At 41.1% G+C, this 27,489-nt stretch overlaps 1 protein-coding gene across 2 annotated transcripts in view; it reads left to right on the top strand.

Moving 5' to 3' along the window:
* The window catches only part of PLCE1 (phospholipase C epsilon 1), a 343,613-nt gene that overhangs the window by 135,877 nt on the left and 180,247 nt on the right, over positions 1-27,489 (top strand). For both annotated transcript variants that reach the window (XM_037047396.1, XM_037047397.1), the window contains one exon: positions 22,344-22,632. In XM_037047396.1, the coding sequence (XP_036903291.1) occupies positions 22,344-22,632 (289 nt within the window). The remainder of the gene's footprint in view (positions 1-22,343; positions 22,633-27,489) is intronic.

Below are 27,489 nucleotides of genomic sequence, written 5' to 3' on the forward strand. Positions count from 1 at the left end.
CTGTGCTCCAGCTAGCTCTCCTGTTCATTTTTAATTACAAATTTCAACAGTCGAGAAGTACCTCAAGTAAAAAGTTAAAGTTCACCTCTCCAAAAAAAAATTGAGATAATCCACATGTAACCTTCCAGGTGGCTTTCTTATATTTATGTGAATATTTATATAATTTCAAAACTAATATAGCCTCATATTATACAAATTACAAGTTACCTTTTATACTTACTGTATCTTTTTAAGACTTTTTTCATGTCAGTACACATGTATATATTGCTACTTCATTCTTTTTTACTGATATGCCATAACTTAATTGGTCCCTGTTGATGAACTCTCAGGCTATTCCCAATATTTTCCCCTTACGAACAGTGCAGGAATGAGCGTCATTCTACACCTATGAATGCAATGTTAATATTTTTGTAAGTTTAGATTTCTGAAAACGAGATCGCTGAATTTTAGGCTATCCACACTTAAAACTGCAATGGGTATTGGTAAATGGTCCTGTCAAAATGTTGTGCCAATTTATCTTCCTGCCAGTAGCGTCTTGAAATTTTCCATGATTCTCTTTTTCTCCACATACAAGTTCAGGAAGAGAACTCTAGCACCCTTCCTACCAGTTCCAGTCCCCTCTGAGAACTACTGTTCTCTGCTTCTCTTTCTGCTGAGAGAACTTCTTTCTTCTTCCCACATTGGCTGTATCAGATCCTCTGCACTCTTGTGTCTCTCCTCAACCCCTACTTCAGCGCCACAATTACCCTCACCCTCCTTGCCTTTCAGGGCAAGGTTTCTTTGCTACAATTTTCCTATCAAGGACTTAGAAGCTACAATACAAAGATAAGAGTGAACTTGATGTTCCTGACTGTGAAAATGCTTTACATAGTACTGGTTGGGGTTGGTGCTTGCAGTCTTGCAATATCATTGGTTGTGTTGGTGAAGATAACTCCACCTTTCCCTCCCCACCCCCACTTCGGGCACAGCAGAGAGAAAGGAGCAAAGCAGTACAATGGAAGGCAAAACTAGAGAGGAGCCTCTTAAATGATGAAGGAGATGGAAAAGGAAGTGTTAGAGAATAATACTTGCTGAGCCTCTCCTTTTTGTCACCTCCCTTGCTTGATGCTTTACATGCATTATTGCATTTAATCCTCCAGTGAGAACAGACTAACAGGTTCGGAATGTTCTGTATGGAAAGGGGGGAGAATGTAAACAAAGTTTCTGAGGTCGTAAATAGTTCCAACGTAAATACTAGGAGTCAGGGATGATGCCCCTTGAAGTTGGAGCAAAGCAAGTGTAGGATAAGAGAATGGTCCTAGACTCTCTCTTGTCCTGGTACTTGTGAAAGGGGCAATACAGACTGAATGGCTCTGTAGTCAAAATGTGATGTATACAGAAAACTTAAATAGATTGTTTTTTCAAGTTTTGGAAAACTACATGCTAACAGTTTGCTATTGGAGTCCTCCGGAGAATTAGAATGCTTAGGGTCCTTAGCCATTCATGTTTATGTCAAAGGGTACACCATGCTTACATGAAAGTATTATATTTAGGGTGGAAGGAGGGCATTCTGGGCTTCCTTCCTCTCTTTAAACTAGAATTTCTCTACATTGTATCTTTTGCAAATTCTGGGCTTCCACCTAAGATTTCTCTTAAAAAATAATTTGTTATTAGAAAGGAAGTTCCCAAGCCATTACATCAGTTGTTGATTTCACTGTTGGAGATGAGTCCTGGGCTGAGTGGACTTCAGGTCTAACTTGCACAACCTGGCAGGTTGTGCCCGGGAACCAGGGCTCCACCATTAACTCGCTCACTTCCATAGTGCAGGCTAGATGCCGAGTGCCCAACCTTGTGGCCCATGGGCCACATGCAGCCCGGGATGGCTGTGAATGTGGCCCAACACAAAATCATAAATTTACTTAAAACTATGAGATTTTTTAAAAATAATTTTTTTGTGATTACGTTTCACAGTATATTTAGTATGTAGCCTAAGGCAACTCTTCCCTTCCAGCGTGGCCCAGAGACACCAAAATACTGAGCACCTCTGGGAGCCTGCTGGCCCTCCTAGTTCATTCTTGACCTGGTTGTGGGGGACAGCAAGAACAAAGGGGCAACTGTAGCAGCAACAAACTGCTCCCTGTTACTGAAGAAACAATCTCAGTGATAGAACAATCCCAGGCTATTTGTAAGACCTGCTGGCCATCCCACCCAGCCCCAGGCAAGGTATGAGCTCACTCTAGCTGAGGCCATAGCCTTCACCTGGCTCCCAGGTTCATACCTCCTGTGTGATGTCACCGAGCTCCTTATTCCACTCCTACTTTTCCCTTGGACTCTGAGAAAACAGTGTTGAACTTTCTTCCATTTTGCAGATGTTAAAATTTTATATTACACTGACTCTCTCTCTTCAGTCTGATCTCTGTTTCTGTAACAATGCCTATTGGGCAGTTAATGAAGATTAACTGAGATAGTGCAAGTAAAACATGTAGAGAATGCCTGCAGCGTGGTAAACCCTCAGTAAATGGTGGCGTCAGTAGTCCTAGTTGCTGCTGACGTTATACCTCCCAGCATCATGGCTAATGTCCTGTCCCCAGAATTGTGACATGGAAGGGACTTTTGATTCCTGCTGTGATAACTGCTTCTGAATCACAGACTCCCCACCCAGACCCCCAACTGCTTCTCTCCAGTCCCACAGCTCACCGATGAGTACTGACTGCTGTGCCCTTGGTTAGACCTAGATTGCCATCATACAGGATAGTTCACAGTGCATGGGAACACACAGTAACAACTCTGCACTGTTACTGCAGTTAGAGAAGTATGTTTATCTCCCAAAGCACTTCACATAAACTGTTTCATATTCAATAGTCTTCTTTTTTGAAATTGAACCCCAGAAACGTCAATGACTTGCCCTATAAAGGGGCTTGCAAGTGGCACACACAAGTGGAAGCCCAGATCCTCTGATTTCTAACTCCTTACCATTCCTGCCATCACTGAGTTTACATATCAAGACACATTGTTTTGCTTTGATTTATACATACTTGTAGGTTTCCCTTTGAATCTGGGAGCAAGAAGAAAGTGAGAGTTTAACTTCTACTGTGGCCATGATGTAATCAGATGCTGAAACTTAGAAAAACTGTTTGGATGTTAATTAAAAATAAAGTTCTGTCTTCAACCTATTCTTGCTTAAAAATGTTCTGAATTTATGCCAACAAACAGCTGTTAACATGCTTGTCAAAATAAGTGCATTCCCAAAGATCTAAGAAAATACCTGAGATAAAGAGAAAATCAACAAAAAATAATAGAATAAAATAGCTAAATACTTTAGTGAATAGAAAATGGCATTATGCTTATAAGAAAGACATTCTAAATAAAATCATTTGACTCTGTAACCGGCAAATCCTACTGTCTTAAAGGCACATTACTTTTGTCTCTGTGCCAAAAATCACAAAACCTTTCATTCTTGTTCTCATGATCCGCTGCAGTGCTCTATTCAGAAAAATCTGAGATTCATTGTTTTTCTGGCTTCTGTGATGCTCCTCAAATGGAGACACTTTAACTTGCAAGTTTGGAGTATGTTTTTAGACCAGACCAGAGCTAGAGTCCAGGGGGACATTTCACATAGGTTTTGATGTTAGAATCCTTTGGCAAATCCTGTTTACCTTTCAAAAATTATGTCAAGAGTATAGATCGTCTCTAAGTTTTATCCTGGATGTAACCACCCTTGCAAGAAGAGTTTCATGCACAAATATGTATTCACAACAGCTTTTATAATAGTGAAAATGTAGAAACTTAAATTTACATTAGTAAGAGAAGAGTTCATTGCACTGTGGTGATCATGGGGAGGAATCTCACATAGAAATGAAAGTGATACCTTTTAGTAATTTGGAGAAAAGATGCTTGTCATGTAATGTTTAAAAAGCAGAATGCAATCACAACTACGTAACAAACACAGTGAGAGTGGTATCTTTTGTCTTTATTTTCTACTATTTTTATTATGAGCATGAAATTCAGTAATTGGAAAAGGGTTTGTCTTGTTCTTACTGAAAAGAGAAGCATTATCCTTCTCTGTTAATTTTCAGTTTGATTTCATTTGTAGCACTACAGAAGATTTCTTTGATTTCTCTAGAACAATGTTTTTTGACCTCAGCCAATTTTCGATTGGATAATTTTTCATTATAGGAGCTGCCTAGTACATTACAGGATGCTTAACATAGCAGCATTGGCCTCTACTCATCAGGTGCCAATAGCATGCCCTCAGTTGTGACAACCAAAAATGCCTCCACGCATTGCCAGATGTCCCTGGGAAGGCAAGATCACCTCTGGTTGAGAACCACTATTCTAGAATTATGTCCTGATACTTCCCCAAGTGCCCACTCCTCTGTGCAGTGCGTGGGACACCAGAGAGATTGGGGAGGCAAGGAAGAATGTCTGGAGGTTATTAGGGAGGGTTTTGGTGAGACAGTTGTGCCTGAAGCTTGTAAGGCCTTAATCAATGGAGTAAAGAAGAAGAGACAGAAAGGGAGGAGGCCTGCAGACCTTGTCAAGGGTAAACCAGTGCTGGGGCACAGCCAGGAAGGCCCAGTTGATGTTCAAAGCACATGGCTTTCACTAAGAAGTCATAGCAGCCAGCAGTCCTGGGGGTCAGCTGGCTTAGAGTGATCCTCTAAGAGGCAGCAGTGGCTGTTCAATTGTGCAGAGAAATGGAGAAATCTAGGAATTCATTCATTCAAGAAACGTTTGATTGCCAAAGATGTGTTTGGCATCAAAAACGTGTTGCAATAGGTCACAGGATTCCTTCTAGCTACAGTGTGGGATTCAAGGAGAGAACTTCAACCCCTCATAAGCAGAGGTGGGGTGAACAAAGAGTCTGGCAAGCCACGAGGCTCAGAAGGACTGAGATACAAGCAGTTCTGGGTACAGGAAGAAGGTAGAAGCCCCACTTTCCAGCCTGAGATAGAAATAAAAGCAGAAATGCAATTGACTAGACTCTGTGGAGCCTGCACCAGAGAACTAAAGCTCCTTAGATTCCTCCTGACTCTAACAGGATTGTCCTCAGAACCTGGGCAGCAGGCAGCTTATGGGTAAAAGAAGCAGAGCCTCAGATGAGAAGGCGGGAGGGGGAGGTGGTTGGGGAGAACCCAGTCTGAGCAGGAGTGTGCGGAGTCTCGAGTTTGGACAAAGTCTTTTATACTTGATCCCGCAAGGGGAGAAAGAAACAGAACCAGTTTTCCTTTAGAAAAGATCATTAGAAGTGAATCAAGGCAATGTGCACTTTTTGAGTTTTAATGGGTGGTGCTAAATTACCTTTTGAAATGAAAGTATGATAATCAATGGGTAAAATATAATTTTGGTATTTTATGGTACTTGAATAACAAATTTACTATTTTAAATGTTTATGAAGGTTTATAGTTCTTGCAGCTTTGCTTTCATGATCTGTTGTTGATCATATCTTTGATTTATAGGATGTCTGGTCAGGAACACAACCCCTAATCATAAAATTTTTCCTATGGGAAAATGTAACTTATTTTATGACAGTCTACTTTGTGACATGCTTTCCAGAAATAATGTGTGGCAAAATGTGAAGGGTGTCCTTAAAGTGAGTGCTTATTTTATCTGTTTTTGAATTTTCATGCTTTTACTTTCTTTAACGGCTAATTTATTTTTCATCCCCTACTACCGGTATATATTTAGTAAAGCATAAAATGTTCTTTGTTAAGAGCATGTGAAGCACAAATAAGTTGAATAGGTGGCTTAGAAAAATGGTGGTTCAAACTGAATGTGATGCATCTTTTATTTCAAGAAAATAAGTGCATTCATTTAAGTTGAAAGATATGATATGTTCATTTATTGCTCAAAAACAGTCAAATATTATCAACTTCATATGGTTCAGTTTTACAGTAATGTTAACTATAAAGAAATTTTTGTGAAATGAGAGTCTGTTTTTGAATTGCTTTCTTCAAAATTCAGAGATTCATTTCCCTGAAGACAAAGTTGAAAATTTTGGCTGCCTGTCATTCTGGGCATGGCTGGAATTCAACAAATCATTCTTGCTTAGAAGGGTTGTTTTCTTTGGATCAAGAGTTCTCAATCCTGGCTGTTCATAGAATCACATTTAAATTTGGGGAACATTTAAAAGATATTCATGGGCCCCACCCCAGACAAAACTTTGGGACAGGGTGGGTAGGAACAGGGCTCAGGGCTCAGGATTTTTTGTTCCCCGGGTAACAGCAAGGAACAGCCAGGTTTGAGAATCACTGCACTAGAACTTCACTTTGAGGAGTCTCAACAAAGCTTTGTATGCCTCAGGAAAAGCAAAAGCACAACTCTGCTCCTGATCTATATTTCCTGATCTTGCTTTGGACCAACAAGGTCCCAGGATGAAATGTGAAAAAAAAAAGATATGTTTAAGTTAATTGAACCCATGTTTTTGTTTTTATTCAACAACATTTAAGGTGCCTGCTGTGTGCCTGGTTTTATGGCGGAGTATTTTGGTGGAAATAGATTAATGATGAGTGAAAGAAGAGTTTGGCCTCTTTAAAAAGCTATATGATTGTGTGAAATGTCCAGAATAGGCAAGTCCATAGAAATAAAAGACAGATTGGTGGTTCCCTGGTCCTGGGAGGTAGGGGGAAAATGGGACGCGACTGCTCCTGGGTAAGGACTTCTTTTTGGAATAATGAAAATGACAAAATTAACTGTGGCAATGATTGTGTAGCTCTGTGAATATAGCAAAACCATTGACCGTATGCTTCAGATGGGTGAATTGTATGGCTTGGGAATTATATCTCAATAATGTTGCTGTCTTTAAAAAAAAGACAGAGGTATCCTTCACTGGGAGGACTTAACACTGAATGAGTGAATTAGGAACCACAGAACAGAAACTCAGTGCTGCAACCTATTCCTTTCAAAATTGACATTAACTTGAGGACAGAAGCAAAATAAAGTAAACCCTGCTTGGAAGTATTTAGTTATAACCTGTATTCCAGAGAGTACCTGAGTGTTCAGAGGAGAAAATGACCAGAAGCCATACAGGTGTCCTGGGACAACTGGTGGGCAAGAAAAAAACAAGAACTTTCACTTGTGTCTCAGGCATGGCTCTGAGTGCTTTACATACATTAATTCACTTAATCATCACACACTTATCCACATTTTACCATAGTGAAACTGAGGCAAAGAGAAGGCACAAAACGCAGTCGGGTGGGCACCAGTGAAGGTAATTGAGTCAAAGCAGGGCATAAGAAGATGCTGTTTGGTTTTCTCAATGCCCAGGATGTATGTGACTGAATAGGTCTCTCTCTGGGTCTATTTAAAAGCAACTATGAGTATATTGTCTGGGGTACCACTCTGTTCCCTGCATCTAACCTGATGTCTGGTGGACACACCACAGGACCTTACCTGGTCCCATGACCTGGTCACTGGGAAGCATCCACCAAAATAAAAGTCACAAAGGGAGAACTGAAAGCCTCCAAAGGACCTGCCTTAGAACAATACATTCTTTGTCATGATAGCGAAGTCCCAGCCCCAGGGGGACTCCTGAAGCTCAGAATGTTCAGGACATTTGGTGTCAAGTCTCCTGGACTAAAAGGTGAACTCTCCAAAGCAGAAGGAAAGGTCTGCTCCCATCTGACCCTCTTACTCTCCCAAAGGAGGAGCAACTTGGGTTTCCCAGCCTTTCCCTCCCATTCCACCAAAGTATTTTAATATGCCTACAAGGGGCAAGGAGGGAGGGACACCCTAATCTGCACTTCAGTGCCCACAACTTTTCAACCCATGAACACAATCCCCTCGACCTTCCTTCTAGCCAAGGTTTGTCCATCTCGTGGCTTAGTTTATCTGTGAACATTTTTTTCTGTGATCTCTCACTGTTCTGATTTCCTGTTATGTTTGAATTTTTATACCAAGCCTCATAGCACCTCCCTTGCAGATAGCTTTGCTTACTATTATACTCTCCACATTACCACAGATAGTCAAGAGTTCACAGTACAGCTGTTCTTTCCTTATTTTTTCGTCCCCAGACCTCACAATAGGTTAACTCTGTTGTGCACTAAGTTTTCACCCTTGCCAGAATCAAGGCCTACAGTAGCTGCTCACGTCCCAGTGAAGTCAGCCTATTCCCAGTTGCCTGAACCTCTCTTTTCTCGCTTACTATCCCCTGTCTCATCCTATTAGTCAGCTTTTCCTATTACCTGCTTTGCCTTTCCAACTATCCCTGGTCATGTCAGAGCCACTCAATGAAGCAGGGATGAGTCATCTATTCAGTGGCAATCACTTCATAGGTTAAGGCAATATTTGTCTTCTGATGTCCAAAACCAGGGCAAACAGCAGGTGTCTCCAGAGCACACACACCTCAGACACATTGTCCTTCCTTTTCGTCCTCCTGCCCCTGCCTCCCTCTTTCTAGCCCTATCTTCTAAATTGTTTCTGTGATTCTATTCTTGTCAAATTCCTCCCTTACGCACACACAGCCCAATTCCTTAACTGTTCAAGACGTGGATCTCATTTACCGTCTCACTTGCTATGCATACAACTCGCTATGCATACTTGACTTTTCTTATTTTCTGTGCTTTGTGAAAATAATGCTGTGATTTTTTTTAAAAAAAAAACTTTTTGTGTGGAGCCTCTGGTAGATTTTGCAAGTAGGGAAAGGATTGTGGCTTTGATAGGAGAAGATTGCCAGATCTGTCTCAAGAATTCTTGAGAGCATGTATGGGGCAGAACGTGGAAGAGCAGATGATAAAAGTTGTTGGAGGGAATGATGGAAACCAGAATTAGCTCAGCTAGGGACAGCCACACCTCCTTCCTCACAAAGAGTATCTTCTGCCTCTTCAAAAAGATTGCCTTTGCCCCCCAAAGCTGCAGGGAGAAAAATTGAAAATGAGCAATTTGGATGAAGGGCATCAAAGGAGAAAAGAGCTCCTGCTACCATTCCTGCACCCCAACTTTCTGCAGCCTGTTTGCCAGAGCTTCTCCCCTCTGCATTCCCAGTGTATCTGCCTCCTATTTTATAGCACATCAGGGTCACTTCTGGATCACAAATAAGCACAAGTTGAGAGGGTCATTTGTGTCTCTGTTCATCAGTATGGCTCCATGTGTTCTCCTCCTCTCCTCATAAGCACAATGGATAGAGCTCCCTTCCTCTCTCCTTCATGCAGGGTTGGGGTTCTTATAGAGAGGACAAAGGGTTCTGAGAGAAGAAAGACTATGGGGAATGAGCTTCTCAATGAACAGAAGGTGGCCTGACTTTTGGGCATGGATAATAGAACGCTGCAGCTGAACCCTGAAAAGACACCCATTAATGTCCTAAGCAGCTGCAGAAATGACAGTTATTTACCAGAGATGTGGTCCCATCAGAAGGTCTCTTCTCCCAGCTCAGCACCACATTCACTGTGTTTCCTTGATTCCTACCTGCTCTGCTAGGAGTGAGTCTCTGTGACCCCAGCCTCCCTCTAGCCCACCCAGTCTAGACTTCTGTGCCAAATGCTAGTGCATTGTCTTCCTTTACACCCTGCCTTTGACATAGTAATAATGTCTAGTACAGACAAGATGCCAAGTGCCAGCTGAAATCAATTCAAGCAATATTTTATGAGTTCCAACTCTAAGTAATAGAACATGTTATGGGACATTGGATTATGGAGGGTACAAAGGAGAGAAAATTCTTGGGATGCCAAGAAGTGGTTGATCCCAGGGCAGTTAGTCTCAGCTATAGTTAGGATATACACTGTTGTCGATATTGCCTTTAATTATGTGTAGTATCATCTGCATAGCATCTTTTATAAGCTCTTAGAAAATAATAATTGCAACCGATTGTTTAGGGCTCCCACAAAGTGAAAGACAACAGTATTTTAGATTGTTGTGAGAATCTGGAGACAGGGAAAGCTCTTAAGTCTGCTTTTTACACAATACAGCTTCATACCATTATTCTGTATATAATCTTTTTACCAAAACACTGTCGCCTGTTACTGTCAACAAAAGACCTCTTTGTTTTGATAGTCAAGCAAAACCTTAAGCTCAGTAGAGACAACAGAATGGGCTTTTTAAATGACAAGATGGAAGGGCTAAAATGCCTTACATTGGGCATGTAAATTGGAAGGTTTTTTTATGACCATAGCCCTCAGTTTCAATCAACTTTAGTTTTTTGAGTTGTTTTTTTAAAAGTTATTTTATGACATTCATGAAGTTCCCTGGAATGAAGCTGAGGATAACCGGATCTTTCTTCTCTGACTACAGGGTAGGTATAGGTGAGGTGGAAAGTGAACTTTCCCACATCTCCGAGCCCTCTGAATAAATTGTCTTTGATTGTCAGTCTCTCCCCATCATTCTACCTTTGAATATACAGAGTCCGGCACAGATAACGCCCCTTTTATATTACAGAATCTTTCATTACAAAATCATAAGCATGCAATTCTGTAACATAACAATATCACACTCAAGTATACCATTTGACATTTTTGGTGAAATGTTCAAATATAAAGTATTGCACCAATGTTATTACCTCCCAGCCACACTCAAGCAGTGTTACTTCTGCTGGATCCTGTGTTTGCTCACACACACATAGCTGAAAGCACCATAACAGGGCAGAAGTACATGATATAGGATAGACAGAGTGTTCATGTCCTTTCCATGAACTTGAGTGCAATTCTGAAGACTGTTTATGGTTTCATAGTCCCCAATATTTTGGAACCTTTTTGAAGGCTTAGCTTTCCACCACTATCCTCTGAAGAAAGGAGGGTGATATTTTCTTTGGAACTCTCCCTTCTCTTTCTGGCTCTATTTCTCCAGCTATACCGTCCAAAATCACCTCTCACCTCTGGGATACTTTTGTTACTATTTCACCGTGGGTGTGGATGAAGTTGATCTCTCTCCTTTCCAGGCTGGTAGGTGGTGTTTCCTTCCATTGGCTTTTGTTAATAACAAAGTTACCACCCAGTTATAAGAAATTATAGAAGTCACCACCTCTGTCTTCATGCCCTAAGAGCTCAGAATGGGGTTTGTTTGATGTTGCAGCCTCAGCATTTGGTATGCTACTCTTAGAAGGGTGATAGGTATCCCAAGTCATAAAATACACAACCCTCCAGCTTGTATATCCCTGTTTCTTTCTTTTTTTTTCTTTTTTTGCTATCAAAGCTATTTCCATGGTAGTGAGCTTAGAAAATATTCATGAAAGAAACGGTTCTGGGCTAGCATTGCATACACTTGTAAGGACTCAGAAGGACCTTGCTTCTCTCCCCAGATTCATTGCTCATGCTCTTAGCTCCAACTTTAGGGAGCCACTTTGAACGTGCTGATCCCTCTGTTTAAAACGTTTTCCTCTCTGTTATCTTACTCTGTCCCCATCTTTGCTAGCTCTTACTGCCTTTAGGTTGTGTCTAGAAGTTACTCCAAGAAGAAGCCCTTCATGGCCTGCTAAGACCCTTCCCTGTGTCCCCAGAGCACTTTGTGCTCACACCCTTGCAGAATTGCCTATCTTCTTGCCTACCTCCCCCTATACTTGGTAACTTTCTTGAGGACAAAAACTGTTTCATTCATTGTTTTTTCTCTAGCTTCTGGCAGCTTCTTGGCACAAAGTAGACATTCAGTAAATATTTGGTGAGTGAACGAATGAATGGAGTACAAACAAGGAAGACATTTGTAGGCATAGGTTTCTTTTCCAGCAGAGATTAAAGTGCGAGCAGAGACTTTGCCCATGCCTGTGTTAGATGCCAGTGTAGGCTTCTCAGAGGGTTCCTCTGGATGAGCACCTGGCCTGGGACCTAGTTGTTACTTAGGCCTTCCCAGGGGCTGCCCTTCTCTGAATATAGGCCCCAAGATTTCTCCAACAGGCTGGGCTCTATTCCTGATCTATACCTCTCTTCAACTCCTCCATCCTGCCCAGGTCCCTGCTGCCTTTCTTTTTATACCCAGCAATTCCTCTCCCAGGTTTCATATCCTCCAACCTGTCTGAGCTGTGATGACTCTGGCTCCTGGAGACCTGGTGATCTCTATTCACCCATCTCTGCCTCTTCCATTTGCTCTGACTGAAGCATGTTCACTAACTGCTTACTATGCTCGGATGTGCCTTTAGATGAAACCTGAGAGTCTGTCCTACTTGTTCCGAACAGCTCTCAAGTCTTATTGGTAGCATGAGACTCTGAAGTGAATGCCATTAAGCTTGCAGCAAGGAACTTAGTCAAGGCTAGAAGCCAGCTTACAATGGGTCCAGTGTTGGCTCAGCTAGAGTTCAGTTCCTTGGAGGTTTGGAGAAAGAATGTCCCTAGCTCCTCTCTGGTGATTCATTTGGCTCCCATCAGAAGAGAGACTTTCAAGAATTAAATCACTTCAGTTTTATGACAGAATTATAGTGCATTCAATAATAACAAGTAGCTGCCTGTTGACAGTTAGAGGAGGGTCTGTGCTTGAAGACCCTAATAAGCAACACTCCTCTCTTATTCCTACTTGGTTCCTTCGTCCCTGGTACTGAGGCTCAAAGGATCCTGATCAAAGTGGAATGAGAAGAAACTGGGGGTACACGAGAGAAATGGGCAGTGGGAATAAAGGGGAGATAGAAAGAATGAGGAAGATCAGGACAGAGCAAGGAAAAAAATGGAATGAGAGTAAAAGAAAAGCCAAATGAGATATATGAAAGTGAGGAGGAATAAAACATTGGAGAAAGAAGAAACAATGGGTACCCAGAGGAGGTTGGATAAAATACCTCCAGGAGTAACCTAGAGAGAAGGGAGAGAGCAGAGAAGTGAGAGAACGTAAGAAGCCTGGGCTGAGAAAGCAGATTCGTGCTATAACTTTAATCTTAGCTAAGAGGATGAATAAACTTCCGTTTATTCAGTGCCACATATATACCAGGCACCATGTTAAGGCTTGGCACTTATAGTATAGTGGGTGCGGTAGCCCAAAACTGAATTCACAGTGTGGCTGTATGTGGAACTGTGAACTAGAAAATATTCAGACATCTCCATGTGAGTTCACATGCAGAAAGCTGGGCAAACTTACTCCTGAGCATCAGAGTGGCTCTACCACCTTGGAACACCAGTGAATAACCAGGAGGGACAGTTTGGGGGTGATAGGTTTCCAGACTGGAAAGTCATCTCAGGTCCTACGGGCAAGCAGGCCTGGCCTTAGAGCTCTAAAGATGCAGGCATTGTGCTATAATCGTATGACACTCAAATACTCATGGGCTGTGTAGCTGGGGACAGAGAACTCATAGCTGTCTTAGCCCACTGAATCCTGGCTTACCACAATGCTGTGGTAATCTCCATTAAAGAAACACAAGTTGCTTTCCCATTGCTCCTAGAGGGTGGCACTAAGAATCCAATATGATCACTGTGATGCAAAAAAACCCAAAAAAACAGGCTCTTTCCTCTCCACTATGGCCTTTCCTCTCCCCTCCCACTCTCAGTGGTCAGAGTAGTATGTTCCTGGAGGTCAGCCTTGGACAGTCTTCAGGCAAAGAGCAGAGGAAAGAAACATAGTGTTGGTTGGTCCAGAAGCAATGATCCAGGCAGAAAGGGAACTCCAGGACCCATGAAGATAGATGGCAATGTTGATCCCTGCCAACCTGGACAAGGTGAGAGGGAATTCATTTGGAGCATAGGAAGCACTTAACCTGACCCTATAGGTTGGCCTTGGTCTCCTCCACCTATTTTGGACACATAGCATCCTGGAGCCCTAGGATTTGAGGAACTTTCCCTCACAGCTTCGCTTGTACACAGCTTAGCAAGAACACTGCCCCTGAGCCTCTGAGCTGGGGCATGGCAGTCTAGGAGATTTGTGAAAGTTTGTTTTTATCTTGCAGGGGCTTTGTTCCCATGTGATTTCATTAATTGACTCATTGCTCCTTAGAGCTGCAGGGAGCCTGGTAGTTCAGGCCATTAAATCCCTTCTGTTGGCCTAATTCATAGCCTAAGATCGCAAGCTGTGCAACATAATCCATTTGTCCTAATTTGATTTTTTCTTTTCAAGAGGCTTCCTTGGCAGCCAGGTTTTTTCTCATTATGATGTGATTCATCTATGTGGTAATTCCCATTAGAATTAGTATTTCAGACATGATTCATCTTTGGAAATATCGAGCAGGAACATCATTTCAGAAAGTCCTGTTACATTCATAGCAACAGGGAATTTCTTCGAGAAATGCTCCTTCATTTATCCAGTTGTGCCCTGTGCTGGACTCTGAGCTAAGGGCTTGGGGGATATTGAGATGATGGGACCTCACCCCTGCCCCGAGGAGCTCCCATTCTAGAAGGAACATGACATGGATGTGAGTGCTTATGGGATGGATGATATGAGAAGTACAAAGAGGGAAGGTAGTATGTTCTTAAAGTCTCAGGAAGTGGATCTCAAACATTGGCCGGAATCAGCATCATTTGGAGGGCTTGATACAACACGGATTTCAGGCCCCAGTCCCAGATGTTTTGATTTAGCATGTTTGGGGTGGGACCCCAAAGTTTGCATTTCTAACAAGTTTCCAGGTGATGAAGATGATGGTGGTGTGGGGAACACACTTAGAGGACTTAGGTTTAAGGCTTTACTTATTTCTTTATTGCTTGAAGCATGTTCTGAGCTGGAGACAAATGTTGACTAAGACGTGTTTCCCTGCACTTTCCCTCCCCAAACCCTGGGAACTCACAGCCTGAAAGGGGAGAGACTCTAAACTTCGCAGAAAAGTGCCACTATAGAGCTTGCATTGGAGCCCAGAAAAGAAGATGCTTATTTCTTGCTGGAGCCCTGGAAATGCTGTATGGAGGAGCCAGACTTTGAACGCATGGGTAAAATGTGGATTGAAAGAAGTTACGTGGAAGGGTATTTCCAGCTGTTAAATGTCCTTGGCCATCCTCCCACACTCCTTAGATGTTTCCTATAGTAATACAGGTTCAACTTCCTATAGAAGCTGGTGGCATAGGTCTAGTTAATTGGCCTTGCTTTAGCAAAGCCTTTATTTTTGGCTCTCTGGAGCTCTGTTTGGTCAGCGTCTCGTGCGTGGTCTGAATAGTCTCAGTCAAATGGAATTCTCTGCACAGGCAGTTGAATAGAATGTGTATTCAAGAGCAGAGGAAGCCGCAGCTTGCTACCAGAGTCCTGCTTCTCATCCCTGCCACTCAGGTCTCCAGCCTGCCTCAGCCGCCCACCCCCAGAACAGCCTCACTGTTTTTGTTGACTTTTCAGGGAATTTTGCAGTTTTTATATCATTGCGTTTTGTTTAGACACAAACACCATGAGCAATCAAACTTTCAGCATCTTCAATCGTCTAGAACACTGCTTTTAGATTCCAGAAGTTAGGAAAGGGGCCCAGGAGACCAGTAAAAGGGGTTTCCAAACCACAGCTCTCACACTCGACTCCATGAGGGAGGCTCCCACAGTCTTACCCAGCCTATTAAATCACAGTTAACACATAGTTCAAATAAATGTGATTGTTTTCCTAGCTCAGGCTACTTTAAGAATCGAATCGTATTTTGGAGAGGAGAAGGATACTATTAGAAATAGATACATAGTTACTAGTGAGAAAGAATACCTAATATTGAAGGAAAACACTGATTAACAGAGGGGGAAACAGAGGACTGTAACAATGCATTGTATTAGAAAATAATGAAAGTCAAAATTATCATCAAAATTAAGGTTAACTAATATTCTCCTTTCCCTATTTAAGAAGCCTAGGAAGTGTGGGTCATCAAAGAATAACACAAAGAGGGCCCTTGGAGATGATGTTGGCTGACCCCTTCATGTTAAAGGAAAGGAAACTTGGGGAGGGGTGAGTTCCAGTCACAGGGCAGAGTTTGTCTTTTTTTTTTAAATCATTGTTCTCAAGCATCTACCATAGTCTCTGTAATCACAACTCAACATTTATTGAACTAAATTGAATTAGGAAAGTCAATATATAAATCCATATTCTGCTTTTTTTAAAGTTCCATCATTCTTCCAAATTACCATTTTCATAAAAAATCGGGGTGGAGAATAGATCTGATTAAGCATCCTCAATTCCTAAGCACATCAATAAATGATAATGGAATAATGTTAAACTATTGGTAAATTTTTTAGAACAGGGCATGTCTGGCAAATAGCAGTTACAGCCACACTTGGCTACAGCTATTCTGAATATTTTGTAAAGATGTTATACCATGTCCTTTGATTTCTATATATGATGTTCCAAAAATACAGGTGACAGTACAATGTCACCTGTGGTTTAGGTGACCACATGGATTCATGTCCAAAAAACAAGAGGATTCTGGTCTAGTTCCTGGCAAAAATATAGACTAGAAACACTCATTAATTCAATCAATAAACTATTTATTGAGAAGCTATAACGCTAGACATTGCTAGACACTAGAGATACATAAACGAAAAAAAGAAATAAAGTACTCAGCAAGCTGACATTCTAGAGGGAAGAGAAAGACAATAAACAGAGAAAGATGTAAGGATCGTTAACTATAATTACCTCTCTCTTAAAAGAGATTTCTTTGAAAATGGTACTATAGGATTTCTCTGTTTGGTTTAGCAGCACTGGCTTAAAGTAGAGTCCTGATGTTGAGTTCTAGCTGTGTACACATCAGTTTCTTATTTTTAAGCAGTAGTAATAACAGGACCTCATTTTAAAGCTGTTCTGAAGTTTCAATGAAATCATGTCTCAGTGCCTACTTTATGTTAAGCACTCAATAAATATGGCAGTGATTACAAGTAATGAGTCAATGGACCCCTAAGGAACAAGCTTTCTTATTGAAACATTTCAGAACATATGCCCTCAGATCTTGGAATGTCATAATTTTCCATAACTCTCACCCCAGAAAGATAGATTTTGAAGTAGAATAAGTACAAGATTGACTCCCCTTGACAGATACCCTCTTTGACCCCAGCAAAAGTTAAGTTAAGACAAAGCCTTTTCTGGCTGTGTAGAGGAAGCTTTCCACCTGGGTGAGTGCTGTGGACACTGTGTGTCTGGCTGCATCATGCCTTTCCGTGCACCATGGTCTTTGGCTTTGTCTCAGTCTGGATCATCCCAGCTCTCTTCAGCCTTGGATGTTTGTTGTATGTTGTTTTGGGTCTGAATTCCATGTCTCAGTGCTGGTTTCCACAAGGCATCCATCTTTATTGAGTCACAAGGAACTGCGAATGCTTTCTTCAGTGTTTTCTGTTGCTTGCTTTCCTGCAGGTAACTTTACAGTATCAAGGTCTTTCTGCTCAAACACAGTACCTGCCATAACAGGAGTAATGTAGCTCCATGGAGAGAATCCACTCCTAGTTCACAGTGGTTGTTAAACACAAGAGCCATGAGCAACTCCGTTTGCAATATTGATCTGTAGCTCTTTATATAAATTTTAAATCTCCAAGAACTTAAAAATGACCAAATATAGAAACCTTGACTCTTTTCCTTTCTTATTTCTTAGCAACTTCAGCAAGTCCTGTTGAAGCTATGTCCAAAATACATTTGTGCCACATATAAAAGTCTGCAATATTTACTTATGGTCCACTTATTTATTATCTGCCTTCCCCACTAAAATGAAGCGTTCTTGCTCACTGTTGTAATCCCAGCCATTGGGCTTGGCACAATGTATGTGTTTAATCAATATAAATCTATTGTTGAATGAATGAATGGACACATATCTGTTTAGCAAACTTAGGTGGCCTGTTGTGACATGTCGATGTTATCTCAGAAAAGATAGTGGCCCACATTGGGCAGTAGACTGTCCAGTTTTCAGCACCTTCTATTCCCACATTAATCAAGTGAGATAAAGTTCATATTTTTCTTAACCCTGTAATTTAAAACTGTGAATTTCTATATAAGGAAACATGTGGGCATTCATTAATCACGACTATTTTCAAAATTAATTTAGGGTGACCATGAAAAGAATTGTCATGAGTAAAAATAATAACAGCAGCACTATAAATATCATTTAAACCTTTTGCCAAATTCTTGAACCCCACTATTTGGGCTTTGGGTGTGACTCTGTCTAGTGCAATGGATAGAGTTGAGCCACAGAGTTGGATAAACCTAGATATGAATCCTGGTTCAGACTCTCATCAGCTGTGCAAAGTTGTTCTACACCTCCCTAGGCCTACTGTCCCTATCTGCCAAATGAATCCGCCTCTTTGGGTTAGCGTATGGATTTAAATTTCATGTAGGTAGATACTTACCACATCGTCCAACACGTCATCATTATGTCAGTCAGCTTTTGCCTTGTAATGAAGCACTCCCAAAATTCAGTGACTTTTCACAAGTCATTCTAGAATGGCCTCATGGAGTATCTGGCTGTTGGCAGGCTATCAGCTAAGGTGACAAAAGTGGCTGCGCCATGGCCTCATTCTCCAGAACGACGGCTCTGGCTTCTCCGTGTAGTCTCTATTGCACAGTTCCCAGAAATAGCAAGAGAGAGCAAGTCGCAATAAACAAGTGTTTTTCAGGACTTTGTTTGCATCATGTGTCCTAAATTCCCATTGGTTAAGCAAACCCCAAGGCTGGCCCAGAATCAGTGAAAGAAATAATTTGTGGCATTTTTTGGTAATTTATCACAATCATCATTGTTATCATCATCACAGAAACCAATATTCTTAAGCATTAATTAAGTGGCAGGTACTGTTCCAGTTCTATTATGTTTATCGAAGCTTTTAAGTCTTCCCACAACCTTATGAGGCAGAAACAATTATATCCCCACACTGGAGAAAAGGAAACTGAGGCACAAAATAACAAATTGTCCGAGATCACACAGCTGGGAAGCAGATGTGCTAGATAGAATTCAAGCCAACACTCCATGGCCATGTTCATAATGACTGTCTTATACTGCCTCCTCTTCCCACTCTATATATGTGGAGTTTCCCATAATTGCTTCTTTTTTTAAAAGTGGATGATCTAATAAGTAGTTATAGCCTGATTTTAATATGTTCCCTGAGCATTTCCATATCTACCACCACTTCATCCATGTTTCAGCATTTTTCCAACAAGCACCTTGAATTCAGCTGTCATGTGTTAGTCCAGACCTTGGTAGAACCTGCTGATCTTTTTCTGGTCTTTGTGTATGTGGTGATGGCAGCTCAGATCTTTATTTTGGGGGCTCTTTGTCTTGTATTTCATCAGACAAGTTTGAGAACTTGGAAACAAGTAGCTGATAGCAATGCTGAATGATTACTTAATACATACATAACATTTATATTTGTTGGAGGTGAGCTGCATCACCCCTTGAGAGCAGAGACCATGGCTTTCTCTCTGTATCATTGACAACTAGCACACAGCCAAGAGACGTATTGGAGGACCTCGGCACATGTTTATTGTATGTGTGTATAGCCAGCCATATCCATAGCCCATCAAGGCAAGGGTCACAAATGCATATGCTAATTGTGCCCAGATATTGGCCAGGTGTGAGAGCGGTGGGGATTGGTGCCAGCTGGAGAACTCATGCCCCATCTAAGGTTTAGCCCTTCATACTACATGGGAATGCTCAGCATTGCCAGATTATTCCATTTATCAGAAGATGCTGTAACTTCAGATGTGTATGTAAACTTCTCTGATTTTAAAACAACATGTGTCGAATGAAGCAGATCTTTTGAATAAATCTGGCCCATGGCCAGCCAGTTTATCACCCCCAACAGTAAGGCACAGCTCAAATCTGTTTTTCCTCTGGAGCTTTCTTTAGCCCTCAGATCTCGCAGTGGGTTCTCTTCCCTGAACTTCTAGAGCATTTTCTTCTGAAGGACTTGTTTGAGACTTAATGTGTTAGAGATTGCCTATATGATAAGGAGCTGAGAGAAGAAAAGCATGTCTTGAGCTCTGCAGCTGTCTACCCCTCACAATACATCCAAATAAGGTTAGGATGATATTATCTAGCCGCACATAAGAGCAAGGGTATAAACCCCATCTCAGTGAGTTTTGTAGACTGCTCTGTTGTTACATAACCATCTGGTGTTTTCTGAGGAGAGAGGAGTCCCTTCTCTTCTTGAATGGTAATGGGCATCATTTGTAGATACTAGGCTGAGCACTTTACATTATTGTCGTGGTGAATCCCACAGCATCCCCAAGAAGGGGTATCTTCATTTTACAGAAGAGGAAGCTGTCTTAAACATTCAAGTCAGCTTGCTCTTGCTCATGCTCATGTGCAGCTCTCTAGCTGGTCAAGGGAGAGCCAGGTGTATAACCCCATCTGCCTGATGCCAAAGCCGAGCTCTTTCTGTCGCAGGACGCCATCGCCATGGCTGTACTTGCCACCAGAAATTTAATGACAGAACTAAAGTCAAAGAATTAACACTTTGCCTTCAAGTGACAAGTAGATACTAGTACAAAGGGGAAAGCAGAGTAGAACTCGAGTTAGGGTCAACCTAGTTTGAATAATCTGGGTATTTTAGGTCCGTTCTAAAGACATTCTAAAGAGGACCCACATAGCTACACAGGGGTCCTCTTGAGTGTCTGTGGGCCCTAGTTAAGATGATTTCTGGAGTACGCAGCATCATAGGGCACATGCACGGACTGGAGGGCTTAGGAGGATCTTTTCTTCCCTGGCCACTCATTGAAGTCACAAGAGGGGGTGACTTTTCTTTCTGCCCTACTGTGAGCTCTTTTGCTTATCCCTAGACTGTGAAGTCTCTGAGAGGAGAAGCTGTCGTATTTACCCATGCCTGACACATAACTAGTATATAAACACATAATGTTTATTTGTTGATTTGGTATATGAATAACAAGACAACTACAGCAAGGTGCTCAAGGTGGCATGATAAAAAAAAAAAAAGAACACAATATAGTCTGCCTTTGCCCTGGCTGGGTAGCTTAGATGGTCTCGGTATTGTCCCGATATGGCAAGGTTGCAGGTTTGATCCCCGGTCCAGGCACATACAAGAATAAACCAATGAATGTTTAAATAAGTGGAACAACAAATTGATGTTCCTCTCGTTCTCTCTCTAAAATCAATAAATAAAAAAATTTAAAAATATGTAGTCTACCTTTATTTCTCCATTAAAAAGCTGCGTTAACTCATCCCATATTATGTTTCTTCCCCGTTTTTTTATACAGTACTCAGAAGTCTCTGGCTTCCCAGAGGCCTCGACAAAATCCAAAACCTTTCTGCAATAATGTCAAACTTCATCATTTTCAGACCTCATCGTCTAAATTACAGTAGATTGTGAAATCCTGCAGTATAAGAGGTGTGTGTTTGCTCTTCCATAAATAATAATGACAATGAAGATGACAGAGAGAAAATGTGATCTGATTACTAATTTGGCTTTATAAATTAATAACTCACTGATAGAGTTTAAGGCAATATAGCATTTCTGCAAGAGAATAAAAGGAAGATGAAAACTTATATTTTATGACTTATTAGAATGTTCGCTGTGCATACTCCAAATTATGCTTGAACTATGGTATAGATTGCATGTTGTTTTAAAAGAGGATAGTCATTTGCTACATAGAGGGCTATAATCAGAATGTATGTTATTAATGTATAAAGGATGCGTGAACAAAGCCAAAGGGGGTAGTTTTGAGGGTAGGAGTTGGGGATGGGTAGGATGAGGGGTCATGGTGGGCTGGAAATGGAGACAACTGTACTTGACAACAATAAAAAAGAATGTGTGTTATTAAAATAAAAATTATGTCCTTTATGAATATAAAAAAGAGGTGTGTGTTACTCTTTGCCCATGCCCCACATCTTAATGCTGTTCCTTGCATAGAAAAGGATCTATATAAATTCATATTGAATGATTGCTTTGGAATGGATTGGAATTATGGCTGGGAACCTGTCATAATAGCTGAATCTCCTTGAGATAATCCTTGGTAAATTCAATTTGTAAAGGGAAGAGGAAATTAGGATAGTGACAGAGACAGAACAGGAACAGCAGGCAGGATCAGTCAACTCACTGGATGTGAGAAGTGAGGAAGGAGGAAAAGGATTCAAAGATTTTTATCCAAGCTGATGGATTGAAGCATTGTGACCAAGAGAGAAAGAAAGAATTTCTCCTTTCCCATGACTCTCTCATTCTTGCTTCTGTTTGAGCATGTAAGAAAGATTCCTCATGAATGTCAGGTTGCAGTATTTCTTGGAGGCAGACAGACCTGGGAAAGTCAAAAAAGGAAAGGTTTGGCATTGTCCCTCTGCAGAAGAGCTTTGCTCTGCTGAGGAGGAGGAGTAGAAATTTGAGCTGAATATATTTTTGGTTGGTACAACTTGTAAGTGCTCTGTTTGATAGCAGGGTTGTTTGAATGGCCTATTTCATAACTACACATAGCTTTCCCAAATAAATGGTGTCTGTAGAATGTTCAGGTTAATACATGAGTCCAGTGCTCAAAAGTGTTTGTGCTTAGAGCGACAGAGCCTTCTTTCTTAATAAGTCAACTTGGCATTTTGTCAACAAGTTAATTTGCTTTTCTAAGAAACTAGATTAATACTTCCTGTACTTTGTGCTATTCACAGATCTACAATGCAGTGAGAAGGGGAGAAGAAGCAGAAGATACAATTGGATCTCTTCTCCATTTCTTCACAAAGCTCCCAGTCTCTGAGACAGCCCCTGAAAGGATTAACGTTGGTCCCTGCTTAAAGCGATGTGTCCGAGACACTGTGTGTGAGTATCGGGCCACCCTCCAAAGGACTTCAATATCTCAGTACATCACTGGTTCTCTCCTAGAAGCAACCACATCTTTAGGAGCAAGAAGTGGCCTTCTCAATACTTTTGGAGGATCCACCGGACGAATGATGCTGAAAGGTATGTCTGAAATTTCACTTTTAACTTTTTGTCTTTGAGTGAAGAAAAGAATCTAATATTTATACATCTCCTGATGAAAACTTGAGTTCACTTTTCAGCAACTTTAAGTAAAGGTAGCTGCTTTAAGAGGATATAAAAGGGCAGTTCTTTATCAAAATCTCTAAAGGTGTAAACATTCCAAAAAATAAGCATTAAGATTTTGATTTTTTTTTCAAAAGAAGTAAGTGGTTAAAAAACTATCTTTAGTTATTCAGACAGGTGATTTCTCTTAGTGGTAGTCCATAACACATGTCAGCTACTATATGATCAGGTGCCCATAAACAAGTGTGGTCACAGTGAAAATAGTGGTTGGGAACAGAGTAAAATATACAGGGTGGACCAAAAGTAGGTTTACAACTGTGAGTACATGAAACAGTTTATTCTGGCATTATTATTTATTAATTATTATATTATTTTCCATACAAACAACTGTAAACCTACTTTTGCCCCCCCTGTAGTTCTCCTTCCTATACAGAGTCAGTAGGTTCATGTTGACCAGAAAAGCTAAAGGCCATTTCCAGTGACTTTTATTTTAAAAGATGGGATAGTTAGGCATTCTCTTGACAAATGAAAGCTGATGGAAAATGGGGTCCCTCAGCATCAGAACTTCTCAGCTGCTTCCCACGAGTAGCAGACAGGCAGGTCAGAAATGTCAGTGCACCAGACCCTTGGAGATTTGTGCACTGCACAGCTGTCATAACCTGCTTGGCAGCCTTTCCTGGCAGGAAGCTGCCAACCAGACAGGGACCACATAGAACACTGACTAGGGGCTGCCTGAGCTCAGTCTGACATCCGACCATTTCTTTCCAGGAGAATAGTTCTTGTCCCTCCACAGCAAGCCCCAGGCCCGTGACTAGCAGGCCAGTGACCTTCCTCCTTGATCCTCAGCCTCTCCCCACAACCACCCTGTACACACGCACCCTGGGCAGGCTGAGAAGAGGCATCCACCTCTCTGTGTCACGTGTGAGTGCCATGTTGGTTTGTTTTCAGGAGTCACTTTAACTTTTGCAGATTGGCTATAGATGATCGCTGAACAAACAAAAGGTGTGGAATCACTAATTCACAGGACTAAAGGGGGGAAAACTTGATGTCAGATGGGTTTTATTTATTCAACATGTTTTTCGAGCCCCTACCAGGTGTTTGATGCCAGCTTCTAGGTAGGGAACAAAACATAGTTGCAGCTTTCATAGAGCTTATCGTCCCTGGGTGGTAAGCAGTTTCTCCATGCACAGGATTCGAGATTTCCCTACTCTGATGTGTCTCCCAGTGACCACCATGGCTGTGTTTTTCATCAGTACTCTTCTTAGGAAATTGGCCTGAGATTGGCATGTGGAGGTGGCATTGCTTCAATGCTCTTGACTTCATGTGGGGACCTCATCCTGTGAGTTAATCCACTGTATTTATGAGACACCACTCAGTGCCCAGCAATGTATAGGTTTTATAGGAGAACCTAATGAAGTGCAAGTCAACTGACTTGCCTTTAAGTTTTTTATGATCCTAATGAAGAGGCCAGATTTGCATGCATCAGGTATCCAGAGAATAATGAGACTGTGGAGAGCCAAGTGCCAAAGAATGTGGAAGGGGCTCTACATGTTCTAAGAGTTCGGAGAGCCAGTTAATACCTAATGTGACAAATGGTTTGGCCTGAAATGTGAGGCCTCAAATAAACAAACAAAGTCAGTAAAAGTTAGTTTCTTTCTTCTCCATGAATTGTAAAGGAACACATCTCCAAGACCAAGACAGGCTATTTGCAGTCTTACACAGACCTTTGGGGAGAAAAATGGAGGTTGCATGTCTGTTGTCCTGGTAGTAACTTGATCTCAGTTGCTATTTGCACTTACCTGTTCAGATCAGAACTTCATGGATGAACACTCCCAGTTCTGGGACTCACTGGACCCTCAGCTGATGTGTTATCTCTAAATTGGTGTTTTATGCAAGGGTTGGGAGTTTCTTTAACCTTCTGTACTGCAGCTTAATAATGGTATCCATCTGTAAGTAGCTTTTGCTAATAATACAATTAGCTGGTTGGCTTCTGCTCCAGGCTTACTTCTGTAGCTCTGGCTCATTCTCTTGGAAACCTTTTTTAACTTCAGTGCAATCACCATGGGGTTTTCAAAATCTGTTATGTGCCATTGTGAAACGTGTGTTTCTTCAAAATACAGTGGAAGAAAATGCATAAAAAATTATGTGGACAGTTGAAGTCATGGAATGTTTATAGAATCTGTAAGTTTAGCATATTGACTAGCTGGGTCTTGAACTATGTTGGCCATGTACTCTGGCAGTGGGTCTGGACGACATACTGGCTGCTGTGACTTGTTGTGTGCTTCTTTTATTGTTCACTGTGTGTCCTGTGGAATTCAGTTGGCCAACAGCTTTCAGCTGTGTGTTGCTAAGGACAATCTGTGGGAAGTATATAGCACTCACTCAGTCCCCCGTTTATAAATGGCTTATATCCCAGCAGTTCAGTTCTCAGGAGCTGTGTGGAACTTAGAACACTTTCCTAGGGAACAGTATTAAATGTTGTGATCTGATTCACAGACTAGTTTCAAAAGCCTCTTTAATGTGTAACAGTTGAAATCTGAACATATGGGAAATCTTCCTAAAGAATAAAGAGAAAAACACCATGTTTAGAATATTGAGAATCAGCCTCCAAGCAAAAAAGCAATACATTTCTTGTCGAAGGGAAATAATTTTAACTAAGATGCATAGAAAGTTAAGTGTAAACTTTTATGGAGATTTTGACAAGAACTTTGGGCCATTTCAGAGATTTTAGATGTTGGCATCTGTAGTTCTTTTGTTACAGTTAATTACATGTAGATACTCATACCTCTATGAAAGAATCAGAAAATTATCCCAGTAACTTTCTTCTCTTTTTCTTCTTCTTTTTAAATGAGAGGCTTATAAATGGAATGGAGAAGGGAAGGTGGGGGCTGGGAAGGGTTTAAAATTTCTTTCCCAGAGGGAAAGGGTAAGGAAAAAGGTGAAAAAGAATGACCTCTTCCATGAGAGAGATCATGTTGGAAGTAAATTACATGGATTTGGAAAAGTAGGGAAAAGTGAGGGAAAAAGACAAATACTGGATGATTCTATTTATATAAGGTACTCAGAATATTCAAAATCGTAGACACAAAATAAAAAGGTGGTTGCCATGGGCTGGTGGGGGAGAGTGAATGGGGAGTTAGTGCTTAATTGTTTAATGAGTATAGAGTTTCTGTTTTCAATATGAAAAGAGTTCTGGAGATGGATGGTGTTGTGGGTTGCACAACAATATGAATGTGCCTAATATAACTGAACTGTACACTTAAAATGGCGAGGATGATAAATTTTGTGTTATATATATTTTAGCACAAAAAAGAATCAAAACATTTTAAAAGGCGGAAGAACATGTTATGTAGGTATTTCGTCCCTGGTCTATTAAGATGTTAGAAAGAATCGCCCTGGCTGGTGTAGCTCAGTGGATTGAGCGCGGGCCTGCGAACCAGAGGATCGCGGTTCGATTCCCAGTCAGGGCACATGCCTAGGTTGCAGGCTGGTTCCTTGCAGGCCAACTACCAGCAGGGGACGCACGAAAGGCAACCATACATTGATGTTTCTCTCCCTCTCTCCTTCCCCTCTAAAGATAAATAAATAAATAAAATCTTTAAAAAAAAAGAAAGAAAGAACCAAGGCTGGCTGCTTCTAGTGCTGGGCCTGGGGCAACTTCCCTAATTTGGTGAAGGAAATAGACATGCAGGTCCAGGAAGCACAAAGAGTTCCAAACTAGATAAACCCAATGAGGCCCACACCAAGACACATCATAATTAAAATGCCAAAGGTTAAAGACAAAGAGAAAATCTTAAAAGCAACAAGAGAAAAGCAGGTAGTTACCCTCAAGAAAACCCCCATAAGACTGTCAGCTGATTTATCAAAGGAAGCTTTGTAGGCTAGAAGGGATCAGCAAGAAATATTAAAAGTGATGAAAAGCAAAGACTTATAACCAAGATTATTCTACCAAGCAACGCTATCATTTAGAATGAAAAGATAGATAAACAGCTTCCCAGACAAGAAAAAACTAAAGGATTTCATCACCACCAAACCAGTATTATATGAAATGTGAAAGGGTTGTCTTTAAGAAGAAGAAAATAAAAAGTATGAATGCTAAAATAACTGAATCTAAAAAACAAAACAAAGCAGAACAGAAACAGAATCATAGAATGTTTTGATGGTAGGGGGGTTGGTGGAAAGGCTATAAAACGTGAAAGGATTAAGAAGTACAAATAGGTAGTTACAATGGGGATGTAAAGTACAGCATGGGAAATAGAGTAGCCAAAGAACGTACATGCATGACCCATGGACATGAACAATGGTATGGGCATTGCCTGAGGGAGTGGGGGTGGTGTTAGGTGGCAGGGAGCAAAGGGGGACAAATTGGGACAACTGTAATAGCATAATCAATATAATATAATTTAAAATATAAAAAGTAAAGAAGATATTAATTAGAACCGAGGTTGTGCGAAAGAAATACAAACACAGACAACTTTTCATATGACCTCCAAGTGGTTCAAGTCAACTTCTCTTTTGGAAGTGGTTATGATTACAAAGTGAGGATTAGAGCAGTCTGCAGTAGGTGAGAATGAGAGAAGGAAATGTCCAACCAGTTGTCCATTATTCACAAGGCGTTCACAAGTCAGGAATTGGTAACTCAAGAATTGATTGACCAGAGTTCTACAGCCTTGCAGTTTGACTGGATTCTGCTAACTCTTTAACATCTCCATGAGCTTATACACCTCCATTGTTACCTGTAGCTCTAAAAAACAGCCAACTATCAGTACCCAGCAT

The sequence above is a fragment of the Sturnira hondurensis genome, unplaced genomic scaffold (genome assembly GCF_014824575.4).
Source record: "Sturnira hondurensis isolate 20B ecotype Veracruz unplaced genomic scaffold, ASM1482457v3 Scaffold0005563, whole genome shotgun sequence".
NCBI classification, from domain to species: Eukaryota; Metazoa; Chordata; class Mammalia; order Chiroptera; family Phyllostomidae; genus Sturnira; species Sturnira hondurensis.